The sequence below is a fragment of the Myxine glutinosa genome, chromosome 10 (genome assembly GCF_964187855.1).
Source record: "Myxine glutinosa chromosome 10, kmMyxGlut1.1, whole genome shotgun sequence".
Lineage (NCBI taxonomy): Eukaryota > Metazoa > Chordata > Myxini > Myxiniformes > Myxinidae > Myxine > Myxine glutinosa.
In genome coordinates, this window is record NC_136270.1 from 43,241,448 (window position 1) to 43,256,100 (window position 14,653).

At 42.7% G+C, this 14,653-nt stretch overlaps 1 protein-coding gene across 3 annotated transcripts in view; it reads left to right on the top strand.

The window, feature by feature from the left end:
- The window catches only part of LOC137434496 (acidic leucine-rich nuclear phosphoprotein 32 family member B), a 104,429-nt gene extending 90,284 nt beyond the window's left edge, over positions 1–14,145 (top strand). For 2 of the 3 annotated variants that reach the window (XM_078785608.1, XM_078785607.1), the window contains 3 exons: positions 12,144–12,244; positions 12,744–12,906; positions 13,118–14,145. In XM_078785608.1, coding sequence (XP_078641734.1) covers positions 12,144–12,244; positions 12,744–12,906; positions 13,118–13,257 — 404 coding nt within the window. In that variant the 3' untranslated portion in view covers positions 13,258–14,145. The remainder of the gene's footprint in view (positions 1–12,143; positions 12,245–12,743; positions 12,907–13,117) is intronic. The other variant, XM_068127563.2, reaches the window with a different exon arrangement.
- Positions 14,146–14,653: the final 508 nt, after the last annotated feature.

Genomic DNA, 14,653 nt, shown 5'->3' on the forward strand with positions numbered 1-14,653 from the left:
TCCTTGGGGAGAGGTATGTTTTCAGGATCAGCTTCGTTCACATAGGTATTCTTGGGGAGAGGTATGTTTTCAGGATCAGCTTCGTTCACATAGGTATTCTTGGGGAGAGGTATGTTTTCAGGATCAGCTTTGTTCTCCGTAGGTATTCTTTGGCGATTGTTTTGCGCATTTGTTTGTGACATATTTGATGTTCCTCTTCTACTCCGAGGTATTTGTATGATGCTTCGTTTTCTAGCTGCTGTATTGTTGTTTAAAGGTGAATTTTTATGTTGTGTGTTTTTGTTGGTTTACCTTGTACAAATGTGCTCTTGGCGCACTTGTCTAGTCCAAATTCCATTTGAATGTCCTCGGAAAACTGTTTTACTAGTTTTAGTTGTTCTGTCAATTTTTCCTCATTTGGCATGAAAAGCTTTATCCATGTATAGTAGATGTGTTACCTTTCCTATTTCTTTGGATGTTCATCTATTGGTTGTTAGTGTGTGTCCGTGTCCTTGTTCATTGATGAGGTTACTTTAGTGTGTCCAGAGCCAGACAAAACAGAAGGGGGGAAAGACTGTCTGCCTGGAAGATTCCACGCCGTATCTTCACATCTGGTATTTCAATTTTTCCTTCTGAGTTCTCCAATATCAACGTGGTATTCCAGAGCTCCATTGCCTTCTCAATCAGTTTGATTATTTGGGGATTGATTATGTATATTTGCATGCATTTTATCATCCATAAATGTGGGACACTGTGTGTGTGTGTGCGTGTGTGTGTGCGTGTGTGTGTGTGTGTGTGTGTGTGTGTGTGTGTGTGTGTGTGTGTGCGCACGTGAGCAACTCCATTGTGAGCCTTAGACAATGTATTATAAATAAAATAAAAATTAAAACGTGGTCTTTTGAGACATACCTTTATTTGAGCGGTGTCTGAGCAACTAACAGCTACCTCAATAGCTCCTGAAAAAAAACCAAAAAAAAACCCAGGTCACCTCCATGAGCTTGCCTATAAAAACATACTGCTTATAATTCAAAACGCCTCATTGCACTGGAAAACGTGGGGACAGGAATACTGTATTGTAATGGGTGGGGGACTTGTAATTCCCTCTACCACAGGGAGGCGGCGCTATACCATACACATTTATATGGAGAATTGGCGTCCACCCTACCTGGCCCCACCAAGACCACCAGCAAAGATAAAAAATACCCCTATGCACTACTTGTGGTCAAGCTGATCCTTTGTGGAAAGTCTGGATGTAACCCGCCTGGAACTCGTAGGAGTAGGACGACAAACAAACACACACACCGGTCCGTGAATTGTAGTAAGGATAAGGTGATTTATCACTTTTGTTCTTCAAAATCTGTGCGTAAAGTTGATATTGCAGAAGTTGCATACCCACGCGATCATTCCGTGTACTAGGCCAAGGTAATAACCAATAATGTATATATACATATACAGTGCATTCAGAAAGTATTCAGACCCCTTCACTTTTTTCACATTTTGTTATGTTGCAGCCTTATGCTGAAATCGTTTAAATTCATTTTTTCCCTCATCAATCTACACTCAATACCCCATAATGACAAAGAGAAAACAGGATTTTAGAAAGTTTTGCAAATTTATTAAAAAGAAAAAACTGAAATATCACATTTACATAAGTATTTAGACCCTTTGCTATGACACTTGAAATTTAGCTCAGGTGCCTCCCATTTCTCTTGATCATCTTTGAGATGTTTCTTCACGTTGATTTGAGTCCACCTGTGGTAAATTCAATTGATTGGACATGATTTGGAAAGGCACACACCTGTCTATATAAGGTCTCACAGCTGACAATGCATAACAGAGCAAAAACCAAGCTATGAGGTCGAAGGAACTGCCTGCAGAGCTCAGAGACAGGATTGTGTCGAGGCACGGATCTGGGGAAGCCGATAAAAAATTTCTACTGCATTGAAGGTTCCCAAGAGCACAGTGGCCTCCATAATTCTTAAATGGAAGAAGTTTGGAACAACCAGGACTCTTCCGAGAGCTGGCCGCCCGGCCAAACTGAGCAATCGGGGGAGAAGGGCCTTGGTAAGAGAGGTGACCAAGAACCCGATGGTCACTCTGGCTGAGCTACAGAGATCCTGTGTGGAGATGGGAGAAACTTCCAGAAGGACTACCATCACTACAACACTCCACCGATCTGGGCTTTATGGCAGAGTGGCCAGACGGAAGCCTCTCCTCGGTGAAAGACACATGAAAGCCCGCTTGGAGTTTGCAAAAAAGCACCTAAAGGACTCAGACTGTGAGAAACAAGATTCTGTGGTCTGATGAAACCAAGATTGAACTGTTTGGCTTCCGTCTGATCCGGATCCCAAGCCAGCACCCTAGCCGCTAAGCCATCACCAGGCTTGAGCATATGGCTTATGTACATAATATATATATAATACATAGTGATTATATGGCAATTGCAGTTAGTGTGTGTGTGTCTCCTCCAAAACGCCAAAACCAACCGGCTCAGGTGAAGAGATTCTTGGCTTCTTGCATTTTAGTTGGAAATAAATAAAGGCACAAACACCATCCAGAGATCCCTGGAGAGTTGTATGAGGATGGGAGGGGAGAGAAGGCAGCACCATAGAATCAGTGCCTTTATTTAATTGCAACTTTATTTAATAAAAAGTGACTTTATTACTGTCTCAGAGTTACAGTTCCATAATGTGTACTGTATTCCATAGTGCCTCTCATCGCTCCCATGTTATAATCTCTTTAAAAATGGTACATGCTGTTTGAACCTGTTTGAACGTACCTCATTTCGTTCAATCCAGTACTAATGCTGGCAGATGGGACATCCAATTTTACTTTGATATACGATTGATGAATAACACCATATGCATGAAGGGACATCCGAGGGATGGCAAACACTGATGAATCGGCCTCCTGATGAAGCTGTAGGAGGTTAACCTCTCCCCACTCACTCAATCCCTCTTCTCGCTGAAGCCTCCTTAGCCTCCATGAGTTATAAGAGGGTAAACTAACCCCTCCTCAAGTCTCAATCACATATATACCTCCATGAGGTGTAAGGGTATTAAAGCTAAACTCTAGGTAAACTTAAACCTACAGTCTAGATAGCCCTCCAACCCCACTTCCCCTCAGGTCCCCCTACCAAATGTAAGTCGAACCAACCCTCACCCCCTTTCACCCTCAAGTCCCCCTGCCTAACGCAAGTCGAGAACACCAGTTTCCACTTCCCCCCACCCCCATTCCATTCCTTGCTCCTCACCCTCTTCGCTCCCCCCTCTTTGCATTCCCGTCAGCTAAGTATTTTCAGAGACCTGCGGTGTGGCCCCACGGTGTTCACCCACTTCTTTTTTTACAGTGCGGCAGTACTGAGTGAGTGGCGTGGTAAGGTGAAGTGAACGACGAGGCATTACATACGTAGTTCACTCGCTTGCGTTACCCTGCACTATGTACAGTGTTAATTCATGGGCAAAAGTACCTGTAGGACTGTAGGTGACGCACACTTTCACTCTACTAAACACAACCAAAAATACATCCTATTCTCCTTAGTGCGGCCCCGTGGTTTCGTGCTGTGCCTTGGTGTCTTCCAGTCCGCCCGCTGCAAATGTTGTCTTTAAACACGAGATTGCATTTTTCACCTTTTTGTGTGATCTGCTTTCATTATATTCTGATCTGCTCCGATATGATTTGATCTGCTCTCCCCCTCCTCTTTCCCCAACTCCTCCTCCCTCCCCTTGCACTCTCCCCCTCCTCGCTCCCCCCAACTTTCTCTCCCTCCCCCCTCTCTCTCCCTCCCACACCATCTCTCCCCTCTTTTTCCCTCCCTCCCCTCTACTAGTATTCCTGTCGGCGAAGTGACGGGTGGCATTGGCTTGGAATAAATATATCTTATGGGATTCGGTTCGTATATCCGGGCATTTGTCAGACGGGGACTTCCTGTATCTTGAATTCCATGAAGTTCTATTTGGTGCATGTAATTCAAAATTTTTAAAGCTAACAGCCTGCATTACTTGTGAATGTCAGCCTGGTGTTGATTTAATGGTTAAGGTGGCTGGCTTGAAGTTCAGTGAGCCCCAGTGAGCCCCTGTCGCACCATTGGAATAACTCCAGGAGGGTTGACTCAACCAACCTCTTATCCTTCCAAGGTCGGCAAAATGAGTACCAGCTTACTGGTAATTGGGGGCCATTGCATCAGCAGCACAGCTGCAGACCCAGAAAATGATTTAGCCAAGCAGCCACAGGCTGCATTCAAAACGCCCACCACGTCTCGATGTAATGTCATCGTTACTTTTATCAGGATAAAAACATTACACTTCACATACCCTTTTGTAAGCGTGTATCCATGAAATAATACAGAAAGTAATGAATCTAATTTATTATCAAAGAAGCTGTATCGCATAATTTTCACACCGTCAACATCACAATAAAACTTTCTTTTTAATCAAGGTGATGTAAATATATGAAAGAATGGCGCTTTCAGCAGCTTAGCATCATATGTTAGGTGCTTCCCGACTGCCTCTGCTTTCAAAGGTTGATGCTCTATTTTCAAAGTTTTCTGCTTTCAAAGGTCCACCCTGCTATTGGTGTTTCCCCTGTCTCAGGTTGTTCCCATTGTTATGTTGTGCCCTGATCTGTTGTGTCCTAGCTCTTCCACAAGTGCCCTGCACCATGTATAAACTAGAGCAATGCGACTGTGTCGCCAATATGCCTCAGCGTAGTCCCACAATGGGTAGATGCCCTCGTTCACTGTCCTAAAAATAAACAAGTTTGATTTAAATCCCTTGAGCTGTTTTCAAGTATCACATTTTCACCAGCCATGGTTTCACATCGATTGGTGAAGTGGTTTCAGAGAAGGGATTAAAAAAAATATATCGGTTTTCAAGTTAATATGGCTGCCACACCACGTGACATATGACCTTTTAAAAATGTGCACTCTACATATGAATGGATAGGGGATCGGATCACGTTTGTGAAGTTTCGTGTTGATCGGATAAGGTTCGTTTTTCTATTCAAGATGGCTGCCAAACCACGTGACCTATGACATCATCATTTTCAAACTATATGCAACAATGGTGCTAGATGATATGTGTAAAATTTTGCATCGATAGGGTAAGCGGTTTCAGAGATATAATTATTTAATATTTTCCTTCAATCCAATATGGCTGCCACACCATGTGACCATTGACGTTTTCATGATCATCTTTAATCGTCATGCCTCGTCAATGACACACGTAAAGTTTCGAGTCGATCGATTTGGTGGTTTTGGAGAAGATGTTTTTTTAAAAGGTTTTATGTTAAATCCAATATGGCTGCCAAACCATGTGACCTATGATGTCGTAAATTTAATATATCAATACAAATGGGTCATAGATCATGTGCCTGCAATTTCAGATTTTTTGGATAAGGAATTCGATTAAAACATTTTTGGCGGGTATACCACTTCACCTATGATGTCATCATTATCATGCTTTTGTTCCCCATTGGGAGTACTCGACAATGCGCCAAGTTTAAAATTGTTCCATTCAGCAGTTTCCGAGAAATATATTTTTATTATTTGGTTTAATCCAAGATGGCTGCCATACCACGTGACCTATGACATCACAATTATCATAAAAACATTCTGCATGGGTTTCACTCCTACCCTGAAAGTTTTGTCTCAATCGGACATGTGGTTGCTGAGAAAAACGAGGTTTAGCCCGTACGGACGGACCGACAACCCAAAAACGTAATGCCTCCGGCCACATTCAGGGGCCGATTCAGGGGAAAATTTGTTAAACCGACTATATCCACTACCAAACTACGACTTGCATTGCTCACGGACAGATTAACCTTTTGTTGGCCCCCATTTGGGGAACAATTGCAAAGGGCAGGATATCGACACAGTAGTCTTTAACACAGCACACAACTGAATACTGTATAAGTTTTATTAACAGTATTTACAAGTTTAAGTTACAGATGGAGGTGGCTGCCATTAGGGTACCAACAATGGTAGCCTTAGGGCAGAAGGGCATATACACAAGTGTACATAAAATAAATAACAAATGAAATGTAAATAAAGCAAATGAAATGTAAATAAAGGTGATGGGGGTGGGGAGGGAAGGGGAGAAGGGGGAGAAGAGGGTTGAAGAGGGGGGGGGGGGGGCAGGAGAGGAAGGGGGGTTCATATATATGCTGGTGGGTGAATGTGGTGTTCATCACGTTTCTGAGTTAAGTGTGATGCCGATCAGGAAGAAGAAGAGCCCGTACTACCAACTTCGTGCACTTCCGGAATTGTTTAATTTATTTGTATTCAAATGTCTGGTGATTTTTGTATTTATTTATGCGAATGTGTACTTGTATATAACTGTCATTAATTTTAAAAGGCTTAGGCACTATCGAGTGTTTTTTTTATTTTTTTTATTTAATGAACTCCAAAAAAACGATTTCTTTTTAATTAATTTTTTTTTTTGCCTAAAACAACTCCCAGACACTCACTGATGAACCTCCGAAAGTTTGACGATAATCCGTTCAGCCATCTCTGAGAAAAATGGCGACACAGACCGACAGACAGACATCTCTCTTGTATAGTAGATGCTAACGGAATTCATATTTGCTGCAGACAAGTCATTTCTCTTGAATAACCGGATGTCTGAGCACAAACTTCGTTTTCGTATCGGTCACTCAACACTTGATCTGCTTATTTTACTTGATGGAAGCTGTGAATGTCACAAGATTCCAGGGTGATGTACCCTTGACACAGTCTGACTTCCAACCCCACTCATTGCACTTTGCTTGTGGTTTTCACTCCTGCCTTGTTTACTTCCTCTGGTGGTGTAAATGGCACACATGGTTCTCTATGGAGTAGTTTCATCAACACTTCCAGTTGAGGACGGAATGCTGCAAGGCTGTGGCTTTGTTTTAAACTGGTTCAATTTATTATTTATACCCCACGCTTGAAGTGAAAAGTTGGGATAAGCAATTGCTTCACTTTGTCTGTCTGTCTAAGGACGTCCATCTATGATTGAGGAAATACTTGATTACCTCCGCCACCAAAGGTGGATGGAGGTTATGTTTTTACCCCTGCCTGTCTGTCTGTCTGTCTGTCTGTTTGTTTGTCCGTTTGTGAACAAGATATCTCAAAAAGTTGTGGAAGGATTCGGACAAAATTTGGCAGAGATATAGCGTATGTATGACAAGGACGAAATGATTAGATTTTGGCCGGCTACGAGATTTTTAAAAAGTGATTCTTCACCATTGGGAGATGAGGCTAAAACCAACATAGAGCGGGATATCTCAAAATGTTGTGCACAAATTCAGACGAAACTTGTTGGACAGGTTGGGTGTCCGACAAGGAGAAATAGATTCAGTTTTGGTGAAGATCCGGATCCAGCTCAGAATTTTAAAAGTGATTCTTCACCATTGAGTGATATGGCCAAAAATTATATATAGCAGAATATCTCAAAGTTGTGGACAGGTTGGGTGTCCGACAAGGAGAAATAGATTCAGTTTTGATGAAGATCCGGATCCAGCTCGTAGAATTTTAAAAGTGATTCTTCACCATTGAGTGATATGGCCAAAAATTATATATAGCAGAATATCTCAAAGTTGTTGGACAGGTTGGGTGTCCGACAAGGAGAAATAGATTCAGTTTTGATGAAGATCCGGATCCAGCTCGTAGAATTTTAAAAGTGATTCTTCACCATTGAGTGATATGGCCAAAAATTATATATAGCAGAATATCTCAAAGTTGTTGGACAGGTTGGGTGTCCGACAAGGAGAAATAGATTCAGTTTTGATGAAGATCCGGATCCAGCTCGTAGAATTTTAAAAGTGATTCTTCACCATTGAGTGATATGGCCAAAAATTATATATAGCAGAATATCTCAAAGTTGTGGACAGATTTGGATGAAACTTGGTGGAGAGGTTGTGTGTGTGAAAAGGACTAATCGTTTTGATTTTGGTGAAGATCTGAATATGGATTTGGATACAATAATTATATACTGGATACAATGAACCCTGGTGTTGGGCTAGCGGTCAGGGTGCCGGCTTAGGATCCTAGGATCCTGGGTTCGAATCCCGGTCGATGGCTGAATTAACGACAGGGGGGTTGACTCAGCCTGTCATCCTTCCGAGGTCGGCTAATTGAGTATCAGTTCACTGGTAATTCCCTGTTTGTCGTTAAAGGCGGCAAAAAGGGTTGGCGTCAGGAAGGGCATCCGGCCGTAAAACATTGCTTCAAAAAGGGGACCGAAAAACAACAACAACCACGGTTCCCGAAAAAGGCCAACCCCCGCTTTGTGGGGAAAAATGGCCTCTAAAGGTGGTTATTTTTTTTATTATTTAATTATATAAATTTTAAGTGATTCTTCACCATTGAGAGATAGGGTGAAAAGCGATTATATAACATGATATTTAAAAAAAGTTATGACTAAACTTGGTGGACGTGTTGGTTAGGTGACAAAAACAAGCCGATTAGATTTTGGTTCAGGTCCGAATCCAGATCCGGCCTATCAGTGGGATACAAGACATAAACTGTTCACCAGGCGGAGGTATGCGCTCTACCGAGTGTCGTTCTAGTATCAATTGAGATTTATATTTTGAATACTGTAGAACACGAACCTGCAGTTTAGCAGTGATTTGGCTGTGACATTGGCAAAATGTACAGGATCGTGTCCTGATCTCACATGCACAGAAAGGAGTGTGGTAATAGTTTTACTCTTTGCATGTCTGGCAGTGAAACAAAATTGAAAATCATTCCAAACAGGAAACTTTCTGTTTTTCTGGACGTCATAAAGGACACAAACAACAGGCAAGAATAACTAATGTAACATGAAAAAGATGGTGCATCGACAGCAGTAAATTTTAGAATTCTTTATTTCAACAGTCTTTAAAGCCCTTACTTTATTTCAATTCAATTATATACTTGGACAATTTAGAACACAAATGGCCATCTTGGCACTTTCAAAAAAAACATCCGTTTAGCAGTACTTGGACAAAATATTTATGCCGTTTCATGCCCTGAGGGCAGAGTAACAGTGAGATCCAGCATTCGGACCAATATGATGGCGCTCAGTGCTATTTGTTTAGTGCAATGAACTCTCTAGTTGGGTTATTGTATTTAAATACTAGTAATAGGTGTCTGCAACCATCATTGACCATGCTGAGGAACGTTGGCCAACGACCTCACTTTCTTAGCCCCACCCCCACACCCTCCACACCTCACTTTTTCACCTTTATTTACTTTAAAATTCGTTTTCTCCGAAATCGCTTGAGCAATTGACACAAAACTTCCAACAAAGGAGCGACTCCCCATCGGCATTTCTTCTTACAAAGTTACATCATGATGCATGGAAGATGCGGCCCGAGTTCCAAAAAGTCTGTTTTCTGTATGCATGGGTTGCAGGATGTTTCACGTCCCAGGAATAAATGGCCTTGACCTCTCTTCGCTCAGCCTCGGCCAAATGAAAGGACTCTTTGGTGAATCCGCTCTCCTTTTTTCCGACCATTCTACAATTGAACAATCAATCTGTCTGGCAGATTGGCAGCTTTCACTTCCCTCATTGCAGCAAATTGAACTTTTGGAATTGAACAAATAAATTGGGGAGCAAAGAGAAGAGAATTGAGATCTTTGGGAACAAATATTGAAATAGGGTAGCACCTGGATCATTACACCAGCATATGTATATAATCCTGGAGAGCCTGGCGCTAATTAGCGGTTAGGGTGCTGGGCTTGGGATCCTCGGATCCTGGGTTCGAATCCCGGTCGATCACTGAATTAACGCCAGGGGGGGTTGACTCAGCCTGTCATCCTTCCGAGGTCGGCAAATTGAGTACCAGCTTGCTGGGATGAATGATCCCGGTGTGTACCCCGGCTTAGAATAGGTACACCATATCCCTGCGCATCGTAAGAGGCGACTAAGGGTTGGCGTCAGGAAGGGCATCCGGCCATAAAAACATTGCCTCAAACAGGGAACCATGATTGTCATGGGACCCGCAAGGCTAACCCCCGCTCTAGTGGGTAAAATGGCCTTAAAACGATCATTCATTCATTCAAAGTCCCACACCGTCTCCATATCTGATACAAAAGACTGACCTGCTAAACATCCGATGAACTTATCTCCAAGGCCAACTTTATCTCCTGGGTATCACCATTTGCTGAAACTATCAGCTTGCATAACTACTTAAAGACTCTGCATCTTGCCCAAGGTTAAATCCTTCTTTAATCCACCTTAACTCTTCACTGCACACAAAACATTTGATCCCAGTGCGATGGAGTATTTCTCTTCCTTGTGTATTGGTGCCCCAGCTCCACCTCACACTTTGAGACCCAAAGTTTTAGGCATCTCCTGCGAAGATATTGAGTTCATGAAGGGCAGCTTCTGCACCATTGCGAACACTTTCCTGCTTTCACCCTCTGTCCTTGCAGTTCCCTTGGCCTCTATTGTCATCCGGAACTGCTCATTTTAACCTCTCAGCATCATGGTCATGACAGTCTGCTCGCTTCCAATAAAAAATATTTACAAGAGCATGGCTTAAGGACGAGCAAGGTGGACCTGACAGTGAGACAAACATCAAGAGAATGAACAAACAGGAAAAGGACAGGGTGGAAGGCAGGAAACGCTCAAACTAGCAACTAGCAAGTATGATGGTTGGGCTAGGAAAAGGTTAATGGGGGTAATAAAGATCGTGGAACAGAAATGGCTGCCTTGCACTGCTTACTTGCAACTCTGTAAGGAGGAGTGAGACAGAGCAGCATCTGGAACGTCGTTTCAGAAAAGGGAGAAATAAGAGTTGAGAGGAGCACTTAGTCTGGATTTTTGAAGTTTAACCGGAAGGGGGTTACTGGATGAACATGTGCATCCTGAGGTGGATAGGGAGGGTTGGAGGACAGAGAGCAGGGGGATCAATATTATAGAATAGACGGTAGAAAACAGAGACCATTGACCTGCCTGTGATGTGAGAGAAACAGATCTTGTGCTTCGGCCTCATCATGGGAGATTCAAATTATTTTGAGAGGTTTAGATTCCACAGAATCCACGAGAGACAGATGTGATGCCGGGGTTCCAGCCCATCATGGTGAGCAGTACTCCACTTAGCGACAGACAAAGGCCTTGTAGAATTTGAGTAGCTCTGATTTTCCAAGTAAACATTTGGATCGACGGAGGATGACCAGTGTGTGGCTGGCTTTATTGGACAGCTTCCTTTGCGATTTGCTCACCTTTTAACTGTCTGTTATTCCTCAAGGCAGTAGCTCCTTCGTTACCATTTTTAGCCCCCATCATCACCCATGATCACTATCGCACCTTTTGTTAAATTCACAGCTAACCCTCCTGCCCCAATCCCCTATGACTACATGTCAGCGTTTGCAGCTTTCACATCTTTTCACAACCCATAGTGTGGACATCTTTTCTTGCAATATGTCATCTCACTCTTCCACGAAACTTGTGCTAAAAACTTTTACCAACACAGGAAAAATAAATAAATAAAGGAACCGCCGTTGGAGGCCATTTTTCCCCGCAGAGGGTTGGCCTTTTTGGCGGGTTGGCAGGTTGGCCTTTTTTTGGGCACTGTGGTCCCTTTTTGAAGCAATGTTTTACGGCCGGATGCCCTTCCTGCCGCCAACCCTTTAGTCGCCCCTTGCAACACACAGGGAATCACCAGTGAACTGGTACTCAATTTGCCAACCTCAGATGGATGGCAGGCTGAGTCAACCCCCCTGGCGTTAATTTAGCGATCGACCGGGATTCAAACCCAGGATCCGAGGATCCCAAGCCGGCACCCTAACCGCTAAGCCAACACCAGGCTTTTACTGACACAGGGAAGCACCACTTTGTTTTTTCATGAGCCCATGTAGCTGTGACGTTTATTTTTAGGTTCATACACTTTTTGCTCCCCCCACATATACTCCCCCCCACTCCCACCCATACCTTTTGAATGAATCTCTCCAATCCAATCGCGTTTGGGGTAGAATATCCATATTTCATTCATTCCCTTATTTTATTTTGTGCATGGGAGGAGGGGAAGGCTCGGACTGTGTCGCAGTTTACAATGTTATCTGAGGAATGCGCCAGCATTGGCAGCCGCACTAGTCTGAAACTTCCTCATTTTAACAGACTTGTCTTTAACGGATCTTGTTGAAATCTTGAGTACAATGCGAGAGAATGAATTTTGAATGGGTTCCCTCCTTGATTCAGACAAGTGTGACGAGGATGACTTGGATGCATCAGAAAGTGAAGTTGAGGATGAGGAAGAAGAGGGAGAGATTTGTGAGAAAGATTTTCTTCCAGATAATGAGGTTTGTTTCTAATTGCTCTAGTATAGATTATTTTATTTTGATCTTGGGATTTTTCTTGATTATTTTGTCTATTTTGTATCCAAGGTCTGAGGCTCGTAGTGGAGCTGCCACTCACACATATACATGGACATACTGATGAGACAAACACAGCCACTGAGTTTGGGGGAAGTGCCGTCATTCCCCAGGTTCTTCTGGGTACCAGTGACGTCGGCCACAATGGCACCGCTTTCTCACTGCACTCAGCAGGGCATTTTCTCCTCTCCGTGGATGCCAACATTTGGGGATTTTCATGCTTTATCCTTTTAAATGCTGACCACAAAGCAAGGAAGTAGCACGCACCATTTTTCTTAAGTCTTTGTTATGACTCGGCTGAGGTTTGAGACCATCGACCCTCCCAGACTTGGAGCGAGCGCCATTACACTGCCGCGTCTGTCTGGAGTGCAATTTCTCATTTTCACATCTGCTGCATTCTTTGTGGTGTTTACACATTTACTTGTAGGAGGAAGAGGAGGAGGAAGAGGAAGGAGAGTTGGAAGATGAGGATGAAGAGGATGAAGGAGAGTTGGAAGAGGGCGAAGAAGAAGAGGATGAAGATGAAGAAGGAGAGTTAGAAGAGGATGAAGATAAAGAGAAGGATCAGTTGAAAGAAAACAAAAATGATGGTAAAAAATTTCCACGTTATTTCAATTGTACATCATCGAATTAACTTTTGTAATTTTCTTTTCCACTCTGACATAGCTCATGCTGAATACTTTTTCGTGAAAGTTTCTCAGCATTCAACCGTGTGCCATGTACGATTGGATTGTGGAAGAGTGAGACCAATCTTGCTTGCGTTTCCTCCTATTTTCTCTTTTCCATATTTTTGATGTGCAGATGACAAGCACGTGGCTTTGGAACCGCTCCACGGACGGAAGCGGAAGCTCGCTGAATGCGAATGGGAGAACGACGAGCCATCCGATAAAGTACGGCAGGTGCGTTTGCGGGATCCGAACTTGGGGGACCTGCAAGATTGAGTTTCGCAAACCCAGAGTGTGCGTCTCTCAACTACCGTACAAAGATTGTGTGTGAGAGAGATCCGTCTGTTTGTGCCGTGTGAATTGGGGATTTGAGGAAACGTAGTTGTTGTTGTTGATATTACAAGGTTGACCACATTTCTACAAAGGTCTGTTGAAATAACATCGCATTTGGAACTGAAGACAAGATGATGATTTTCTTTTTTGATACAAGCACAGTGTTGAAGTTAGCCTTCTCTGGACATGTCGACTAATATGACACCCAAAGCCATTGTTGTGTAAAAAGCGTGGGCTTTGGGCCTTGCAGGATGCCTTGTTGACTATGCTTTACATTTCTCCGTTGTGAGATTGGAATTTCAGTTCGCATTATTTTAGTTTTTTTCTGTCGACAATTGGTTCGATTTTGTATTTTTTTTTTTAAAATAAAGATTTGTGGATTTCTGCATATAATAGTGTGAACAGGATCCTATAACCCAATCTTGACACTGCACACGCAGCATGACCATAATCCTGAAATTTTATTTTTCTGGAACGTTCTGCTCAAATTTCCTTTCCTGTTCCAAACGAATCGATTGGACGTGTCTTTTATTGGTGATTTCAAAGCCTGCTAAAGTATCCTTGCTGATTTTGTGTTCCAGGTGACATTCCGATAAACTTTTAATGTGGTGTCACACTCCATGCACGGCACTCGTCAAAACCAGGATGTTCCTCTCATTAACCCTTTCACTGCTACATACAATGCCCAGATACTTTAAGTAGCTTTGTTTATTTGATTTTTGATTCCAGATGCTTTAACTTTGTTACTTTGTTTGATGATGTGTAAAGAAGGTGTTTGCACAAAGGAGGAAAGAGGTGAGTTTGTGGTATAATAAATACATGTCCACTCTGTGCCATAGTTTATTATTTATTGACACGTCCTCCTGCAGATATCTTAAGCTCTGATTTTGATATACCAGGCACAGCATTGAAGTTTGATTTGATTACTCGAGTTGTAACTTTGTTGCCATTCTCACCGTGAGTGCTCACTATCCAATGTGAGTCGGTTAAAAATTTGTTAGCAATATGAACCAATGTGGTGCAACATAGGCGACGATAACCCAAGGGTTACAATTCTCCTATCACAGCCGGCTGAGCTGTTTAGAAGGCTTTCGTGCTGCTTGCAGAAAATGCAGGCGGTATGGCATCATTGGCCGTTCATTCGGTTAAATGAATGACGTCATAGCAAAATCTCGATTTGCTGCATTGCAGTGATACCTAAATAGCTATAATATTCGTACAGTCTAGATCATATATACAGCATGTTTTGAATTCTTGAAATTTCCAAAATGCTTTGCTGTACAGCTTTGTGCTTCACAATATATGGGATCATTATGGGCTGTAATTATTAACCTTCCTC